The 19,221-nt window shown below is 42.3% G+C and overlaps 1 protein-coding gene across 1 annotated transcript; it reads left to right on the top strand.

Annotated features, from left to right (window-relative positions):
• The first annotated feature begins 118 nt into the window (after window positions 1-118).
• Window positions 119-18,767, top strand: agps (alkylglycerone phosphate synthase). Its single transcript, XM_061287067.1, has 20 exons — window positions 119-347; window positions 2,712-2,801; window positions 3,428-3,518; window positions 3,595-3,715; window positions 3,792-3,866; window positions 5,047-5,118; window positions 5,282-5,361; window positions 6,201-6,281; window positions 6,845-6,970; window positions 7,172-7,280; window positions 8,480-8,607; window positions 9,002-9,053; window positions 10,361-10,437; window positions 10,526-10,638; window positions 11,688-11,757; window positions 12,131-12,192; window positions 12,715-12,804; window positions 13,627-13,726; window positions 13,805-13,862; window positions 16,896-18,767. The coding sequence occupies exons 1-20, from the start codon at window positions 154-156 to the stop codon at window positions 17,015-17,017; spliced, it is 1,911 nt and encodes a 636-aa protein (XP_061143051.1). The 5' UTR covers window positions 119-153; the 3' UTR covers window positions 17,018-18,767.
• Window positions 18,768-19,221: the final 454 nt, after the last annotated feature.

Genomic DNA, 19,221 nt, shown 5'->3' with positions numbered 1-19,221 from the left:
ATGTACCAAGAAACACTTATTAATTATAAGCGGAAAGGTCATTCCAAAAACCAAATACAAAAAATATTGCTTTTTCCCAGGTTCCATTGAACGCCACACTCTTCCCTCATATGTGACAGTTCCGCTCTCTCCCGTCACCAATACGGAAGCAGCATGGCGTCCGACAGCGGCAGCGTTGGAGACAGCTCCGACATCCATCGAGTCGCTCAGCAGAGGTTGAAGATAATTGCAGGGCATTTACGAGCACCGGCGGATAGTGCTTCCACCATTGTAGCCACCGAGTGCAAAGCCCAGGGGAGCGAGGCGGATGTCGCCCAACAGGAGAAGACTACAATGCCGCGAAGGAGGTATAAGTCTGTGATGGAGCGGGGGTTGACGAGGGTCCACACATTCCCTGTAGCTTAATCTGTGTAACGCGTAGCAGAGAAGCTGAAAAGAGCATACGGCGCTGACATCATGTGTGATTTATTTACCTAGCAGACAAACACAAATTTCATAGTGAGTCGTGGAAAAACGGTTTTTGGCCAGACTGTTAGCACTTGTTTGATAACCGGGTGGGTGCGGCTTCATGCACTACATCAATTTTCTTTAGTTTATTCAGACACAGAGACAAAGTTAGTTTTATTGCACTTCCACTTTTTTTGTTATTGGAGGATGTATAACGAACAATGGTTGCAACGTTTTGTGGCGCTTCAACTTGTGTCGAATGTTCGGCATATATAAGACGAGGTTTTCATAGTTGGTGTTTTTGTATGAATACTGTAGGACAACAGCCTATAAATACGTTTCTGTAGTTTTCTTTTCTGCACGTTCTACTTTACCGCCTGATTTGTTTGACAACCGAGCGACGAGGCAGTGAATGTAACTTGGTCTTCATTTAGTTAATCTGATTGGCTAAGAGTCACGGTGGTCTGACTTTCGACCTATTGGCGGCTGAGTTGCGTTCATGAAACCCCGGGCAGGTTGAGCTGTCATCTGATGTGAAATCGGATTCAACAGCTGCCGTTGAGTGTAAAGAAAAAATTGGCCCCCGTTTTACAGTGTTCTGGTCAGTGTTACATTGTAGCAATACTACAAAAGCAATAAATTGTAGAACATTGTTTTCTCTAAGATGTGCCAGGTTTAATTTAGATATGCCATTTTTAATTCCCCTGCAAATTACTAAAATACTCAGTAATGTTTTTGATATTCTAAAGGACCCTACGTTCAAAGTGGCCCTACAACATGACTTTCGGACCAGTACAAATATAAATATATACAATTAATCAAATGTTTTTGCATTTTGTGATTTCTAGAGTTTTATCTTCTTAAATTGGTAAATCATTGTGATCTTTTTTCATCATCTAAAGCAACTTAGTGCAGGACCCTCTTATCATATTCAGTTCCAGTTTTACAAGTTTTTTTCCTTTTGGAATTACGTACGTATTTCGCTATGTTTGCATTCTAGTGTGGTAAGTATCTAAGTGGTGTCAGTAGAAAACAATCCCGATGTGCTGGTTAAGCTGTCCCGTTCCAAGAGACCTCATCAGAACGAAATCTGGTTGAGTTTGTAGTTGCACAGTTACAGAGCCAAATCTTAAGTGCCTGTTTTTTTAGTTTGCAGATGATGCTGCATTCTATAAAGAAAGCTATACAGTACTGTATTACACTTCCATCACTGGCTTAATTGGTGGTTGTGAGGTCATTGAACTCGGGTAGAGTTTGTTTGACAAATTCCAGTTGCACTTTGGATGGTTGGCGCAGTTGTTTTGGGGTAAAACCGCCTCAGTGTGTGTAGTGTTGTTCCAAAGACTTTTTTGTCCCAGTTTCAAGTCTGGAAAGTTTTTTTTCTTCATCTATTAATTAAATACATTTTAAACTACTGTATTAGATGGATATTGTTGCATGTGCTGGGGGAGCTTCTGTCAAGTATCCCTTTTTGCACCGCCACCATAAAAATCGTAGAAATCGAGTGGGCAGACTGATACGCGCCGATAATGAAACATAAAAAGTTGAAGGGGTCAAGCCGCATAGTTGTTGTGGTGACCAAAAGCATCCTCGGCATTGGCCCAGGAGTATGGAAGGTGTGGTGAGCAGAAACTTTGCAAAGCTTTTCCTGTAAGAGGTGAAAACAGTAAGTTAAAGAAGTTGGTCCTCTGGTGTAATACGTGATGTCAAACACCAGCTTTTGGAATAAAAAGATAGAAAAGCCAGAGAAAAAGCAAAACACACAGTCAAGCTTATAGACTGTTCAAGAGAACATTGACATCAGAGATTAGTTTGTTTTACTGAATGTGGTTTTGATGGTAATTCAAACGTCAACATTTCTCGTTGCACGTCAGGTTTTTGAGACCTTTTCTTTTTTTTTTTTAAGTTTGACACCTACAATTGTTCGTACAACATTTTGAGCACCAAAATGTTGCTGTACTAATTCGCATGTTCATGAATGTCCCCAGAGAATATAATAGGTGTGGTTGTCTAGTACTTTTCCGACCATTAACTTCCCCATTGATAAAAAGGCCCACCTTGAATGCGATGGAAACTTTTGACCGGCTAAATAAAATCAGACAGCATTGACGTCAGCCTTTTGTGAGACGGGGTATCGGATCGTCGGCTGTACTTGGCGTGTCGTCTTGCTTTTAAAAACACCTCCAGAACTATTTAAGATGTTTAACATCTTGTGATTACCCATTAACCATCACTCCCGTCATTGTTTTATTATTTTCCTCTAGGCAGGAGATCATGAAGTGGAATGGTTGGGGCTACAGCGATTCAAAGTTCTTCTTCAATAAGAAAGGCCAAGCAGAATTCAGTGGCAAAAGGTACAATGAGAGTCACATAGCACAAAGCTTTTGTACCTCTTCAACAATGTCCCCAAAGGCCAAATGATACATTATCTCATTCACTCACGTGATCATATTGTGTCAGCATTCTCATGTTCTCATGTAATTGTAATCTTGGGGTGTGTTGCATCAATCATTTCATCAGCAATTTACCCAACACACACACACACACACACACACACACACACACACTCCCATCCGAACTAGTTCACTACACTGCTGCCATCTAGTGGCTGTCGTCTAGTAGTGCTTGAATAAGTGGCATTCTTTTCCCTAGCCGTAGCTGCACATTAACAGGAAATTCTCAACTTCTTCTGGACACATAATTCTTGTAATAATTTACTTGTCCAGGTTGAAGTACACTCAAGAGGGAACTTCCGGTTTGTTTCCCGAAAGAGAACACTTCCTTGAATGAAACCATATGCTTAGTAGCCAATGTATTTAATCTTTTTAGGAATATAAGTCTGCATTATTGTTAATGAACACTTGGACCTGGTTGGTCATTAAGATTGTATGTGAAGGGTTAAGGTTAACTGCTCTTGTGTAATGTTATCAGTAAAAAAAAAAAAAAGTTCTGACTCTGTGTCCTCCTGATCTCTATCCAGATATAGATTAAGTGGTATGGTCATCCCTGGCCTGAGAGACTGGTTTGAAAGCACCTTTGGAGCCAGTCTGCAGCACAAAACTCCAGCATTAGTGAGTGTTGTGCATTCCTAGTTGTTGTGTCAACTGACGGTCGGCAAGTGCATAACAATGCTTTGTTTTGTTTCAGCCCCTCCTGAACAGTAGCGCCGTACCAGCTCCCACTCTTAACGAAGCCTTCTTGGACGATTTGAAATCCTTCGGTATTCCCTTCTCTCACGATGCCGAGGACCGCGTATTTCGCAGCCACGGTAACGCTCACTTGGAGATGGTCTCCTTGGGTTTTGTTTGTTTGTATGTTGCTCACTCCTCTTATGTCTTCTACAGGGCATTGCTTACATGAGATCTTTGCCTTGCGAGAAGGGAAATTTGGTCGCATTCCCGATTTGGTGGTGTGGCCTGGTGAGTTTCGAAGCAGTACCATGTCTTTTATCTGTTATCTGATGTCTGTTATCATGGCTGACATTATTCCATCCTGCCCAGGGTAAAAAAAAAAAAAAAAAAAAGGTGCATATAACACTTAAATTTACACTTAAGGAGTCATCAATTAACCTAAAACGGTTTTATTTTTTTGTTTTTTTTTAATTCCCAATTCATGGTCTAGAAGTTTATTTATAAAATATTTACCTTTATTGTGACTTTGCGATAGACTATGATGAATTTCATGGAGTGAAAGATCTATTATGCAAATGCAGAATCGTAAAAGTTACCAGTGGTATCTATAAAACACAAGTTGCACTGGAGGCTTTCAAAGTAGCTCTCTAAAAGATTGCAGACCCCTGCTGTACTTTTTAGAAGCCCTCTACCTAAGGGCATGAGAAATACATCAAGCCGAGTTTCATTTTGTTTTTAATGATGATGCGAGTAGTCTCGATGATGTTTGATGAAGTTATAAAAAAAAGAGCTAAGGCAAATGTTAATATAATTCTAATCATTTACTATTGCCCTTTATCACTGTCAATTCTTAAATTATAATGTAATCTAACCCTGAATGGATGTTTAATTAAAATGTATTTGTCATATGTGATATGTCTCGTTTCACATTTTCATCATAAAAATTTACATTTCATTTCTACTTGGTCATTTTCACGAGAGACGTTGCATACACTCTAAGCCAATCTGTTTGTTTTCACTCGAGCTAATTGACTTCAAATGTGATTTTCCAACGGCCGTGTGTGTCGTGTCTGTCAGTCGGCAGACTTTAGCAGGATGCAGACGCTCCTCTTTAGCCCGCTTAAGTGCGTCCTCCACCCCGCTTACTGTGACCTGCTTTGGCTCCGTTATTGGCCGCAACGCATTTGTATTGATTGGGATCACCTCAGCACAAAGAGCACGGCTTCATGCACTCGCGCTCCACCTGGGAAAAGCCTCTGGCAAATGAATACACACCCTGTTCTCCTGCTATTTCCGTCTCTAATGGCCCTGCCAATATAAACATCCAATTTATCACCTCTGTCATATCTCTTTTTTTTTTTCTTTTCAAAATGAGCCATGAGACTTAATTTATGTTTGCGATCGAGAAGGTTAAATGCTATGATATATCTTAGCGCGCTGACCTCACTTTTGTCTTGTGACTTTGCAGACTGCCACAATGATGTCGTCAAACTCGTGGAACTGGCAAGCAAGTACAACGTTTGTTTGATACCATACGGAGGTGAGTTTTCAAAGCACTAAAACGGTTCCGTATGGTCTTTTGCTTTCTCCGCCTGATAAACTGACAATAAAAAGGCCTGTTTTTCTGCATTATGACTTCAAACAGATACAGGATTATTTTTAAGATTTGTGTTTGAGTGCCCCTCCCTTTCCTTTCTATACAGGTGGAACAAGTGTCTCCAGTGCTCTCGAGTGTCCCACTGATGAAGCTCGCTGTATTGTTTCTCTGGATACTTCTCAGATGGTACGTACCTTAAATACCTTCCTTGTAATAAAGAAGTCCTTCAAAGCATACCAACTGTACATATTGACATTGAGTCACTCTTTAATCTTTAAAAACATTTGGTTTCCTTTTCCTCTCTGCCATCTTGATAAGATACTATTTTTGTTCCACTTGTGTTCATAAGTGATTGAGAAGTATTCCTGCGGCACATCACAAAACCAAATAATGAATTACTGTTTTCCAGAGTAACATATCCTCTTTTTGTTTAGCATTAAAACAAAATTACTATTTAATGTCCATTCCCAACACGTTTTCCTTTAAGCAAAGAAAAGTCATGGCAGTAACCATAATCGTAAAACGGCCGCATTCCATAAATTCCATAACACGCTAGTAGCGTAACACAAATATTATAGTTTGTCAGCATCCATTCATCTTAATGCAAGGTCGGCTCTCTCACATGAACACGATAACGTTTCGTTTTTACAACGGAATATAAAACAGCAAATATCCAATATAGCGTTGTCCTTTGAACTGTGTGAAAACAATAAATATGCGGCTGTCCCGCCAGTGGTTTGTTGTGGAGGTCAGAGGTCGGAGGTCAGGTGGCTCTGGTGTGTGAAAGCAGCGGAGCAGGAATATAGTAAACTTTATTACCTCTGCAGTGTAATTGATGGCACAAGGGGGCACGTTGACCCCATGCAGGTAGGCTCGAGCCCAGTGCTTAGTGGCCCAAATAAAAAGTGTAGATTTGAAATTTGATATTCAATTGAGTTAAACCTTGGCGAGCTGAACACACACACATTACTATAAAAGGCTTTACAATGTAAAACGCATGTTTTTTTTGTTTCCATCCTATGCAGAACCGCATTTTGTGGATCGATGAGAAAAATTTAACTGCCCACCTGGAAGCCGGCATCATCGGTCAGGATTTGGAGCGTCAGGTGACTACAGTCGTGTCTTTTAAGTGTTTAGGGACCGGCCAGCAAATTCCTTAAGAGCTGACATTCGATGCTTAACATTGTATATATATGATTTACTGCAGACGCCTCTGCGTTAAGACTCAGCCACAAAAAAAAAGGCTTTTTAAAGCCGTGACTTGAATCACATTTTGTTTCAAGGCCCTCTTGTGGAGGTTGTTGGGTATTTACTTAAGGTCCTCAACCCCCCCCCCCCCACACACACACACACACAAGTGACACGTAAGCACATGTGACAGGCAAAGGAGCCACACTTGCTCCCTTAAATCAAGTCAAAATGGATGCCACATGCCTCACTATGAGGAACTAAAACCATGTGCTTTGTCCTGGAAAATCAGGAATGATAATAATGAAGAAAAGCATCTCAAACTGTTGTGCTCATTAATATTATGTAAACCAATTAATAGTTTATACAATGCATTTTTTTGCATACTTTTTTAAAATTGCATTAAAATAGTCAAATCCAAATAAAGCAGTACATTGGCCCGTGATTTGACTTTTAACATCTTCCTCATTGTATTTTCCAGCTTAATGAGAGCGGCTACTGCACAGGCCATGAGCCGGACTCCATGGAGTTCAGCTCAGTAGGGGGTTGGGTGGCAACCAGAGCGTCGGGGATGAAGAAGAACATCTATGGCAACATTGAGGACCTGGTACGTGCTCATCTCTTCATCGGAAGGAAACAATTTACAAAACATTTTCACGCACGCCCTCTCAGTACAGAGACCACAGCATGAGTGGTCCCACATGGCGCGGGGCAGTGTTTCTAATTTGGAACCCGAAAAGGCCGAACCCATATGTCTGTCTAAATACAGCATGTCGTTTTCTTTTTCCTTCCCCCCCGATGGGAATAGGTTGTCCACGTTAAGATGGTGACTCCACGCGGGGTGATTGAGAAGAGCTGTCAGGGTCCCCGCATGTCTACCGGGCCGGACGTTCATCACTTCATCATGGGATCCGAAGGTCTGCTTGTGTTTTTGTTTCATCATGCCGCCAGGGAATTTGGGCACCTTTACAGCTGTGTCCAGTGTTGTTTGTATAAAAAGCAGCAACATGAGGATGATTCTCATGCTTGCTCCCCACACGTCTGCAGCACCCTGTCCTGTCCTTGGCCTGACTGTCCCTGACCGCTATTTACAGTGTACAAGCGGCACCTGATAGCCAAATACGACTCTGACGCAGTTGCCTTGCACCAAAACCTTCAACTGTGTGCTAGCACATCAGTCAAACGACAAAGCATTTGTTTCGATGACCTTTAGTTACAACAATATACAAGTTTTCATTGTACTTATTTCTTAAATGAATAGACTGACTTGAAGTGAATTGTGTGAAAATTAAAAATATAATTGACAGTTCCAATTAGAAAAATATTTATAATTTCCTGTAGATGCCACAAGATGGCGGCAAATCACTGCTTTGTCTAAGTAATTGGTGGGCAACCTGTGGTTCTCGAGTACAAGTCCACAGCCCTAAAGATTCACCAGTTGAAATAAGACGGCTCCACAAGCAGATGTAACAAAGACCGAGGTTTGTTTGTTTGTTTGTTTGTTTGTTTGTTTGTTTGTTTGTTTGGACAACAACACTAACAACTGAGCATTTGTCCAAAATTATTGATGGTGGCAGGAAGCACACAATGCTCTTAAGGACACCAAGAGATCCAACAGTTCCTCCAAAAAAAAAAACCAAATCTTGATTTATGTGATTTCAAAACACATTTTCCATGTGTGACGCCACATCTGTTTTTCCAACTATCATCTCCCTCTTATTTCCTGCGTTGACATTTTCAAGCGCGCACAGTGGCTTCTTCTCTCGTGAAGATTCTGTGGGGGTCGTAAGGTGGGTCAGAGGTTTAGCTGTATCTGCGTGCGTGCTGCCCTTCTGGTGCCTGTCTTTGAGAGAGCCTTGCTTTATTTCCTCGTGCTCCTTGCCGATAAATCTTTCTTGCCCTCCCTGCCCCAGTAGAAAACCAGATCCCCCTTGGTGAAATGTGAGACAAAGGTCACCACAAGGACCCCCAGGGCATTTACCAGAACCCTGTTTTTTTTTAAAAAAAACAAAACAAAACCTCCAAGGAGTACAAAGTTCATGTAAACGACATGTAGCCTCAATTTACTTATTTTTATGGCTTCATTATCTTTGTGATTTTATTTATTTTTTCACAGGAACCCTGGGTGTGGTCACGGAGGTGACAATGAAGATTCGACCCAAGCCGGAGTATCAGAAATACGGCTCCGTGGTGTTCCCCAACTTTGAGAAAGGTGTCGCTTGTCTCCGGGAAGTTGCCAAACAGGTCACTTTACACTATTTTATCAAACAGACACATCACATTATTGGTTATCTGTATTGCCAATTTCAAATCGACCCAACAGAGCTACTCTGGGGGGGAAAAAAAAAAAATCATAGACATAATAAAACTTAAGTGTTAAGTGTTCAACAGTCATCAAAACTACTACGATTGATGAACTACATTTTGAAAAAGCCTTTTTTTTAACAGTTTTGCAGAATTAGTTCTGTGTTGATCAGTTGAAATTATATATATATAATTTACAATTGAATTATCAATCAAGAAACCAAAACGCCTCTGACTATTTGCAAGAGGCATTCATCATTTCTCATCAAATTACAACGTCAAGTTATATTGATTTTCATTTCTTTTATCCTTCTTTTTTTTCCTCCTCTTTTAGAGGTGTGCTCCTGCATCTATTCGACTAATGGATAATGAGCAATTTAAGTTTGGTAAGTTCTGTTGGACCCTTTGGGGCAGTGCAAATCACTTTAGCTCATGTTTTTGAACATTGCTTTTTTTTTTTCTTTCTTTCTTAGAAACTGCAGTCTGTAATTTGAAAGGCCACTTAATCTTCTTTTAGTACATCATCTTTTAGTACATCAGCGAACGCCGCTGGTTATATTTTTATTTCAACTGAAGATAAGCCGCAACGAGATAAAAAAAAAAAAAAAAAAAAAAATAGGAATAAGACTTTATTTACCGTATAGAGCACTTTTGCCGTAACAAAGCGCTTTCCAAAAAACATAAAATAACAATACAACAGAAAATATCACTGGCAATAATATAAACATAATAACAGAAAAATGGCTCTCGGCCTAAGCCAAGCAGTCATTCCATTGAAGTTTTATGATTCCGTTCCTTAAGGTCTGGCCAATGCATCTGGCATCACCAGAGATGTGAGTAAAACTCCCCCCAGCCTCCGGGGATCTCATTATCTCGCCGAGATTTCCGCTCATCAAGTAGGCACCTCTGAGCATTAAGCACGCTGGATGAAGCCACCGGCTTTTTCCCGCTAATAACTAAAACTCCATGATAGCTTCTCAGCCTTATTAGTGGCTTCACGTTGAATACCACCAATTGATGCCTTCTCAGATTGGGACTACGAGTGCAATTTTGTCATGCTTGTCTGCGCGTTTGAGATGAAAAATTAGGTTGTTGTCACCATCACACACGGAAGGGAGGAGCAAAGAACAAAGGACGCGGGGGGGCTTAAGAGTAAAATCATACGCAGCGAGGGTCTCTCGCCGACGTTGAGTTATTAATTAAATAGTGTGAGGGGGCTGACAGAAGTGGAGACGTGCAATCAAACCTCACAGTGGACAAAATTAGGCCACTAAGTGATGAAGAGAGTAGAGCATACACCAGGAGAAATAAATGAACTGTTAAGTCTCGGCGACATCACGCATAACATGATTGATGGCCGTCCCTTTGGCCCCCGGCCCTCATTTTGCTTGTCCGCCGGCACTTTTTTGTGTGTCTGATCAAGAATAAATCAAAATATGCGTGAGGAAGAGCGATATCGTTGCGTCAACTCGGCTTCCCTTCAGGAAGTTGTGATTTATTGTCACCAGCAGCCGGCCCGTTGTAAAGTTATTCAAATGATACCATTAGTTTTTTCCCTCTTTTTTTTGTTTGAGAGCCCAAATAACTCTTGACCATCCCGCTTTCGCTGATTCCCACAAGACAATGACTAATGTTTGAAAGTAAATCCTCATCCGCGTCTCGATGGCTCCCCCCTTAACTGCCGTGTCCACAGGTCACGCCCTCAAGCCTCAAGTGTCGTCACTTTTCACCTCCTTTCTGGACGGCCTGAAGAAACTGTACATCACCAAGGTAAAGCGCGAGCATGAGCCTTCTGCGTCGGAGGCACGCTCCCAAGTGTTTCTCATGAAAAATGAACCTCGGCCTCTTAAATCCTCAGTTCAAAGGCTTTGACCAGAACCGCTTGTGCGTGGCCACCCTTTTGTTCGAGGGCGACCGAGAGAAGGTCCTGCAGCATGAGAAGCAAGTTTATGGCATCGCCGCAATGTTTGGGTCAGTACTTTCCCCTCCTCTGTAACGCTACGGAGGAGACGCACAAAACATGAAGTGGAAATGTTTGATACCAGCCATAAGTAGAAGTAACGTCGAAAAGGACGCCCTGGACTTAGTGTTGCGCTTCGTTGTTTGTCTTAGTTTACCGTGATGGATCACCTGTGGATGTCCTCCTGTCAGGCCCGCCTTTGTGGGTGCTGATCAATGAGGTCCTCTGGTGGGGGGGAATCAGTTACACATCAGGCTCACCGGGATGCTCCACAGAGATGATTTAGGTCAATTTCAAACATTCACTCAGAGTTACGTATGTCACTTCACAGTACAGACCGGAAAACACTTTTAAATTACACAGTGTAAGCAAGAGCTACTAATTAGCATTTGTATATGTATTTATTTGTTCTATGATACACAAAATGATTCAACCCCCATTATAAATTAAATTTATATAAAAGAGTATTTAGAAATTGTTCATAGACTATGCGAATTAAGGTTTGTTCTTTTTTTTTTTTTATAATATATTTTTAACTATGTTTCTGGATGCCGCGACACCCCTCCAAAGTTATTATTATTATATTAATTTTGGTCTAAATTAATTCATAGTCGCCAAAAAGCAATTTTTGTACTTTTTGTTGCAAGTAGTTGGCGCTACAGCACTGGCTATCGATTGTTCATGAATATTAGATTATTATTGACCTTTTGATAAGCAGCAATTGCATCATAAGAAAGTTGGCAGGTGCACAGAGCATCCTCCGCTTTATCACATTAGTTCCAGTAAAAGACGATCAAGTGCCAGTGATGGATCAGCGCGGGATATTTTCCTCCGATGGTGGGAAACGCCATGAATCGATATAGCGATTTTCTAATGAGCTTGGCCTGATTAGTTTGGGTGCTAGATGAAAATTTGATTACACACCGCAGGTGATGGATGTGCGGCTGACCTGCATTGATCTGCGCATTGTTGGATTGACAGGCTCGCACGCAGCTGCCGTGAGAGCCGCTCACAAAGACGCCACAGTTGAATATTAACCCTGTTATCTTTTTCTTTCCAGAGGCCTGGCAGCCGGAGAGGACAATGGGCAGAGAGGCTACATGTTGACCTTTGTCATCGCTTACCTCCGGGTGGGTGACCGCTTTGGATTTTTTCTTTTTTGTTGAACGCATGCTAAGCTAATGGACAGCTGGGCGAAGCCTTTGACAGGAACACAAGGGGCCTGCAGAATGTGACCTCCAGGCCCTTGATTTGATGTGGTCATACTTATTGTGTGTTCATTTTGAGAATTGCTCTGTCTATTCTTTTTAAACTAATTTCCATGTAGCATTTCAAGATAACCCATGACTGGATTTCATTCTATTAGACCTTCAAAGAATGACAGGGGAGAAAAGAAAAAGAAAGCAAGAGAAGAATGATGATAGATGAATGATCTTGCGTTGCTCAGAGTTGAAGCATAACATACTTTTTAATAAATACATGTTGATGTTTTCTTTTGGACAGGACTTGGGGATGGACTACTATGTGATTGGCGAGTCATTCGAGACCTCAGTACCCTGGGACAGGTAAATACACAATCGTGGTGATTTTTGAATGCTCTGGTAAGCTCATAATTGTCTGCCATAAATTTAAATTTAAAACAATCAATTAAAAAAAAAAATCTACCTTTTGGCGCTACAAATGACAACTCACAAGGTCTACTGAGCTCTTTGACTAATTGCTCACAATTGTAGTTCAAGCCATTCGCTCGAGCATCGGGTTCAAGTCCCACCCGATCGCAATGCGCACCACATTTCGTCCTCGTTGTCATTGTCGCCCCTCGTTGCGTAACACGCGTGACAGGAGAGACGGAGTGAGAGCAAGTGGACGCAGGCGCTCGGCTCATTAGACTTCCTTCTTGCTGTCCTCCACACGGTTGCGCATGCTGGCGGCCATTTCCACGCTAGTGGGAACCTCTTGCGGCGGTTTCTATGTTCATGTCGGCTTCTTCGTACTGTTAATTTCTTTTTAAGGCCAAATGTATTCCACATGCATTCTATTCCACATTAAAAAAAGAAAAAAAACTCATATCTTTTCCACCCTTTCAGGGTTTTGGACATCTGCCGGAACGTCAAAGCTCGCATCATAGGCGAGTGTAAAAACAGAGGAGTCCAGTTTCCACCATTGGCCACTTGCAGGTAACATTTGTGATTGTGATGGATTGTCGCACAGTAGTTTGCTGGCTGCCCCCAAGTGCCGCTCCCTTGCTTTTTGAGAGGCACTAATGACCAAAATCATCAGCTTGATGCATTGTTACTTTTGAAGTTAAAGCATCTTCCTTTAAACTAATCAATAAGCAATATTCCTCATTGAAACACAATAGTCAAGCCTTTGCCAATGTTTGGATGAACCTTCACCAGAGTCTGACAGGCAGACGGCAAAGCAGCTGAAGAGAGCCAGGCGGCCGGCCGCTCTATGCCGGTGGACAGATTAAACCTCAGCCTGATTATGCCACAGCTATTCATTTCCCAGCCTCGCTCTGTCACATGATTGATTTGTCCATTTAACCTCTGAAGCAGCCAGCGTGCCAGGTGATGGGCCATGTCAGATGAACAAGGGCTCTGCCCTCGGCAGGGTGCGAGGCCGCAGCAGAGACTTTTAGCATGGGGACCCGACTCCCGTCAAAGAAATTTTTATTTAGTAGCACACACTGGCAATGTTGCGTTTGGCTTTTTGAGACATTGCTCAGTAAGTTCAGTTAAATCAATAGTTTTTGTTGCTAGGCCCACCGAGGGCTTTGAGTGAAAACAAAACAATGTCATCATTAGAAAATATATTATGTTAATAATCTCATCCCCTAGATAGATAGATAGATAGATAGATAGATAGATAGATAGATAGATAGATAGATAGATAGATAGATAGATAGATAGATAGATAGATAGATAGATAGATAGATAGATAGATAGACGCATAGATTTTTTTGCAAGTGACTAATGTTCTCATCTTTTGATTTGCAGGGTAACTCAAACGTATGACGCCGGCGCCTGTGTCTACTTTTACTTCGCCTTCCACTACAGGGGCCTTGCTGATCCCGTGCACGTGTATGAACAAGTGGAGGTGCCGCATTTAGTCTGCCTTACGCAAGAATGTGCTCCCAGATTGTGGACGGTTGACTAAACTTTTGTTTCTCTTCAGCACGCTGCCAGAGACGAGATCCTTGCCAACGGAGGCAGTTTATCGCATCATCATGGAGGTAGGACAAGCTCACGTGCATATCGCGGGCATGCACACACAAGCTGCAGCGTTGTCTCTACCTGGAGCTATAAAAACATTGACTCATCCGCTGATTACCAGATTAGCTAAAATGTCATTTTAGCTAGGCAGAATCTACCATATTTCTTCTCCTACTGCTCTTTGTTCCTTTTGCTCTTCTTTGCTGCCTCACACAGGCCAGTCTTGGTACTGCGTCCGATGCAGTCTCATCTACTGCACACACTAGAATCTCATCTTTATTAAATTGTTCCAAATTGGAGCGTGTGTATGCCACGTTTTACAGTTGGCAACCTTGATGATTTTTTTTCCCCCCCTTCAAACTGCAAGCCACTCGCGGCCCCATCAGGGCTCAGAGAAAACGCCCGCTTTATCTATATTGCCATCCGCCTGGCTGTTTTCATACATCACTTCAGGCGATTCATCACACCTGTCAAAATCAGTATGCAGCGAATCACCCGCGATATTAAATTGCAATTTTCTCCCCCCCCAAAAGGCGGGGACGGCCACAAAATTAAAAGATTGCTAATAAAAAGGAGGTGGCGAGGGCCGGCGTTAAACGACGCCACCAGTGTTGCCGTTTGAATGCTGACCTCCAAACGGTGGCCCGGGCCACCCTCAGCAACCTAAAGGGGGTGGGGTGTGATCCATGTGGCTCCTGTGTATGGGGCCCACTCTATAATTGTGATTAATCACAGCGGGGCTGGCTATCTGGCCGCAGACAGACCAGTGTGTCTGGCTACAATCAGCTGCTGACAAATGGATCCACTTTCATTGGGTTTTGTGTATCAAAGCAAACAGATGTAGTCAAGGATGGCCAGGTTGGAGGGCACAGCGGTAAATACACTTTTTAGGGATGTTGAGTCATCCAACACTGTCTCTGCAGGACACTGCACAATGCTAACATGATACCATTGTGTGGAAAGGAGTCAAGAACCTCCTGACATTCCCAAAAGAAAAGCTGATTGCTGATTTTGGTGCTGATTTTGCTCCAAGCAGCTCAGTATGAATAGGAGTATGCGTCATCCATGTGATTGACAGGTGATCAATCCAGGGTGCACCCCGCCTCTTGCTTTAAACTCATGTGGGATGGTCTCGAGACCCCTGTGACCCTGGACAGGGGAAGCATGATAGAAAATGGATGGCTGCTTGTAAAAAGCACAGCTTCAAGTGGGTCACCGCTGCAGAAGAAGCGTGGAGCCTCTGAGCATCCATCACCTGTGCACTGCTCCATCTATCAATACTTGGGTGGTGGGGTGGGCAAAACTCAGTCCCGCGACCTCCATTTGTCGACGAGGAGCCCTCCGTCCTCACCTTCACTGCCGTGCGGCCCTCACTAAAGATGGAGATGATTCAGTTGAGCTCTACCTCCCGGTGCCAGAACAAAAGCCTTTGCCCGGGCGGGATGGAAAGCGTGCCACACCGTCTTTGTGGTTGGCCTCAGCTGCGTGGCCCTCCGCCAGAGATTGATGGCGACAGCGAGTGAGCGAGAGAGCGCGAGCACGACAAGATAGATGTGTAAATTATCACGCTGATGGAGGCAATGATGCAGTCCCGCCACCTTCTGTTTTCTCGCCTTCCCAGGAGGAGGCATGGAGGTGGAACCAAAGGGAGCGAGGAGGGTACGCTCCTGGAGAGCACTTTTTTTCTTTTTTTTTTTTTAAATTATGGCGCCGAATCTGATTCGTCCCTCTGTCACCATCTGGAGGTGCACGTGCTATCAGAGCCCCTCCCCCACCCCCAGTGACCTCCTTGTCCGCCCTCTTGTGTCAGGAGGCCCTCACAGCCCGATCCCCATCTGGGTTGCTTGGCTGGACTCTAATAACAAATATGTCAGGGCTCTTCCTATCTGTCCAGGGGAGGGGGGGGGGGGGGGGGTTTGTCTCATCTGCTGTTATTATTCTGCTTCTTTTACGTATTTACACAGTGAGGAGCACCTGTTCTCAGGCTGAACGGGACAGCGTGATTCAGCTCCCAAATTGGGACCACCTCCAAAAGTTCAAAGTCGACAATGCTTGACAAACTGATACGTTCGCACATTTTATCTTTTCTTTTTTTTTGTACGGCAACTGGCTTCGATGACAATTATTACTTTTTTGCTTTCAAGCAGCAGAGTTGCCTGACTAGGAAATAATCATGACATTAGATATCTTCAGATTAGAATCTGCTGTGAATAAAACTCCCACACGGACGCGTCAATACGAGTTCGGCATTGGCATTTATATCAAAAGAGCTCGTGTAGAAGAAAATAAAACTGCCTGCAGAAACAGTCATAGATTTATTATATCCCAATTTTGGTATGAAGTCAAAATGGTAATTGTGCATGCGAGATAATATCGACTTCAAAATTGCACAAGAGCCTCATGTGCCCCTCAGGTTTGAGTTTATGTCAACCCTCCATTTGGGGTTAAAGTCACCATGCTAAGCAACATCAAACTTCTCCCTCAGAGTATGGATGGAGGTTGTGAGCTCCACGATGGCATCTGGCCGGGTGAGAGGAGCGAGGAGCAAATGTGAGGGTGGCCGTGTGGGGCCTCCCAGCCCCCTCCTCATCCTCCTGTGGGAACGCACACGTACACACACGTGTACACACACACACACACACACACGAGGCCTAATGAGTTTGATAGTCTGCTGAGCTCTATAAATCACGCCATGCAAAACATTTCTCCTGGCTGAATAAAAGCATTTATCACCCTCTGTTTATTCACTCACTCTCACAAGATTGATTGGCTCACAGCAGCCTGCCGAGCAATCAGCCGTGCCCATGCACCCCACCTCCCGTGCACGCCCCTCCCAACTCTAAACATTACCCCCCTCCCCCCCATCCGTTCATTTCTATCCTATCGTTGGAAGAGAGCTCCCCACTATTTTTTTTTAAATTATTTTCATGGAACCTATCAAGTTCTCTGTTACAGGAAGTGACACTTGTATGTATATATAAAAAAAAAATCTTGTCGAAAAACCTCATCCCCAGGCCAAGCATTCATTTGTGTTTACGTTTTTGTCTTTCCAGTGGGGAAACTTCGCAAGGAGTGGATGAGGCAGACTGTCTCCAACGTGGGTCTGGGTATGCTACAGTCCGTCAAGGATTACGTGGACCCCGCTAACATCTTCGGAAACAGGAATCTCCTCTAATCCTGCCTACCCAGCCACACACACACACACACACATACACACACACACAGCCTCCTCCAAAACCATGCAAAGAGATTTGAGAATTTGAAAGGAACGCTTGTGTTCTTCTTTATCATGTGGTGCCATCATGTGTGTGCGCTCATGAAATGAGCCATAACAAGCAGTGGCGCACGTCTCGCGTACAACACGACATCAAGTCTACTCACTCCAACTCACTTCTGTGGAAAGGCATTTGAACACTTGGTCCATATCCTTGATATCAAGCTTTAGGTCCTTCTGCGAAGACACTTTGTCCTCACGAATAACACTTAAGTATTCTTCGCATGACTGGATGTGGACCAAGTGTTTTTTTTAAAATGGCTTTCCATTTTGTTGGTATGTTACTGAAGCTCTGTGCCTTTTGGAAAGCTTTTGTCTGCCCACCCAACCCCTCAAAATCATGTACTTGGATACTTCCTGATGGTCCACTTGGGTACATTGTCCTTCCCTTTGTCAAGCAACAATGACTGTGTGAATGTGCGTCACACCGATGACCTGTTGTTATATACAAAAAAAAAATTGTTTCATTTATTTGTTTGATTTTTGGGGGGTGGCGAAATGAACTAACCCGTGCTTGGACCTTAACTTGACTTTTAACATTTATATATTACATTGTTTTTGTACCCAAAGCGCCCAAGATGTGTTACTGAATTTTTTTCTCTCATTATTAAAACTCATTCAGTGCCAGCCATTTCCAAACGCTCCTTTATTCTACCACATGAAAAAAAAGTATATAAATGTCCCTGGGGTTGAATGAGTTTTAATTATGCCAATGTCATGTTTTGCTCATGTCCTACCAAAGACTTAAACACATGCAAACTCTGACAAATTAGTTTTGAATCCACATATGCAAAAAAAAAAAAAGTTTTAGCAGTTGGTAAGAGTTTACAATGAATTGTTCTGTGTTTGTTCAAATTGAAAATGAAAATGTTCCTTTTTTGAAGCAGCTTTAATCTTATTTTCTCACTGGACCTTTTGCCAAATTATTAGGTACACAGCCAATCCAAGTGGGATCTCTAAAAGATCATAATGCTCAATTGTCATGTCTAGGGATGCACTGATATCAGTACTCGGTACTCTAAAATGCTCCGACACTGCAACACCGATACTAAATGACTAGACTGAGACACACTTTTCAGAGAGGAGCCACGTTAATGTAAAAAGAACGAAACATACTTTCATCGCAATTGCGAGAAATAATGGCATCAAGTATTGAAAGTCTTTATTGGCAAGTACTCAAATGTGGAGTAAGTCATTTTGGAGTGGGGAAAAATGTAGTGTCTAGTGTAGTTGGTGTATTTCGCTGTAAAGTGCGATTAAACTCCTACCATGGTAATACATTCTCTCTCTATTGAGCATGTTTGAAAAGGCCGCATTGTAAAGTATTTGGATGTCATTAGAATGTGAAAGTGGACCCTAATGCTGTTTAGTTGACTATGAACTTTTTTTCTTTTGCCCAAATGTCCTTTACTGATAACCGATGTAATGTCCCTGTCAAATTGATGGATTCATTTTGCAACTGCTGCTTGACATGACAACTGTTTTTTTTTTTTTTTTTTTTTTTTATAAACTCTTCAACAAATGTGCTTTGGAATATTATGGAATTCCTGTTTTTTTTTTTTTGTTATTCTATCCTAACAATTCAATAACAGCCAGTGTGTTTTGTCACCGCTCTTTGTGCAATAAATCCAACTTAAATAGCCATCAGAAATATTTGTGTTTATTAAAGTTTTATCAATTGACTTGCCTGGTAAAACAGTGAATTAAAAAGAAAAAAAAAAGCAAACTTTTGCCCACACGAGGGCAGCATTGACAATGCAATTTGATTTTGTAGACGCTTGTCTGAGGTGCACAAGCATGGAAGGACAGAGAGGAACGCAAGAGAACTGCTTTGAAACCCCAACCCATGTTTTAAACCCTATTTTGTAGCCCTAACCCAAGTATGTAAGCCTTTCTATTACATTTTCCAAAGCTTACTATAATCACTTTTAAAAGCCCTACTATGCAATGCCAATTTTAAAAGCTTTAATTTCTTTACTGAAAAAATGTTTTACTCTACAGTCATTTTTTACTTACTTGGCATGTTTTCCTTTAATTATATACTAATAATTACTAATTAACTTAATTATTACTATATAGAGTAATTCATTTTAATGCCTTTTTCA

Source organism: Syngnathus typhle, linkage group LG9 (assembly GCF_033458585.1).
Source record: "Syngnathus typhle isolate RoL2023-S1 ecotype Sweden linkage group LG9, RoL_Styp_1.0, whole genome shotgun sequence".
NCBI classification, from domain to species: Eukaryota; Metazoa; Chordata; class Actinopteri; order Syngnathiformes; family Syngnathidae; genus Syngnathus; species Syngnathus typhle.
Note: the sequence above shows the minus strand (reverse complement) of the source record. Positions and strands in the feature narration are given on the sequence as shown.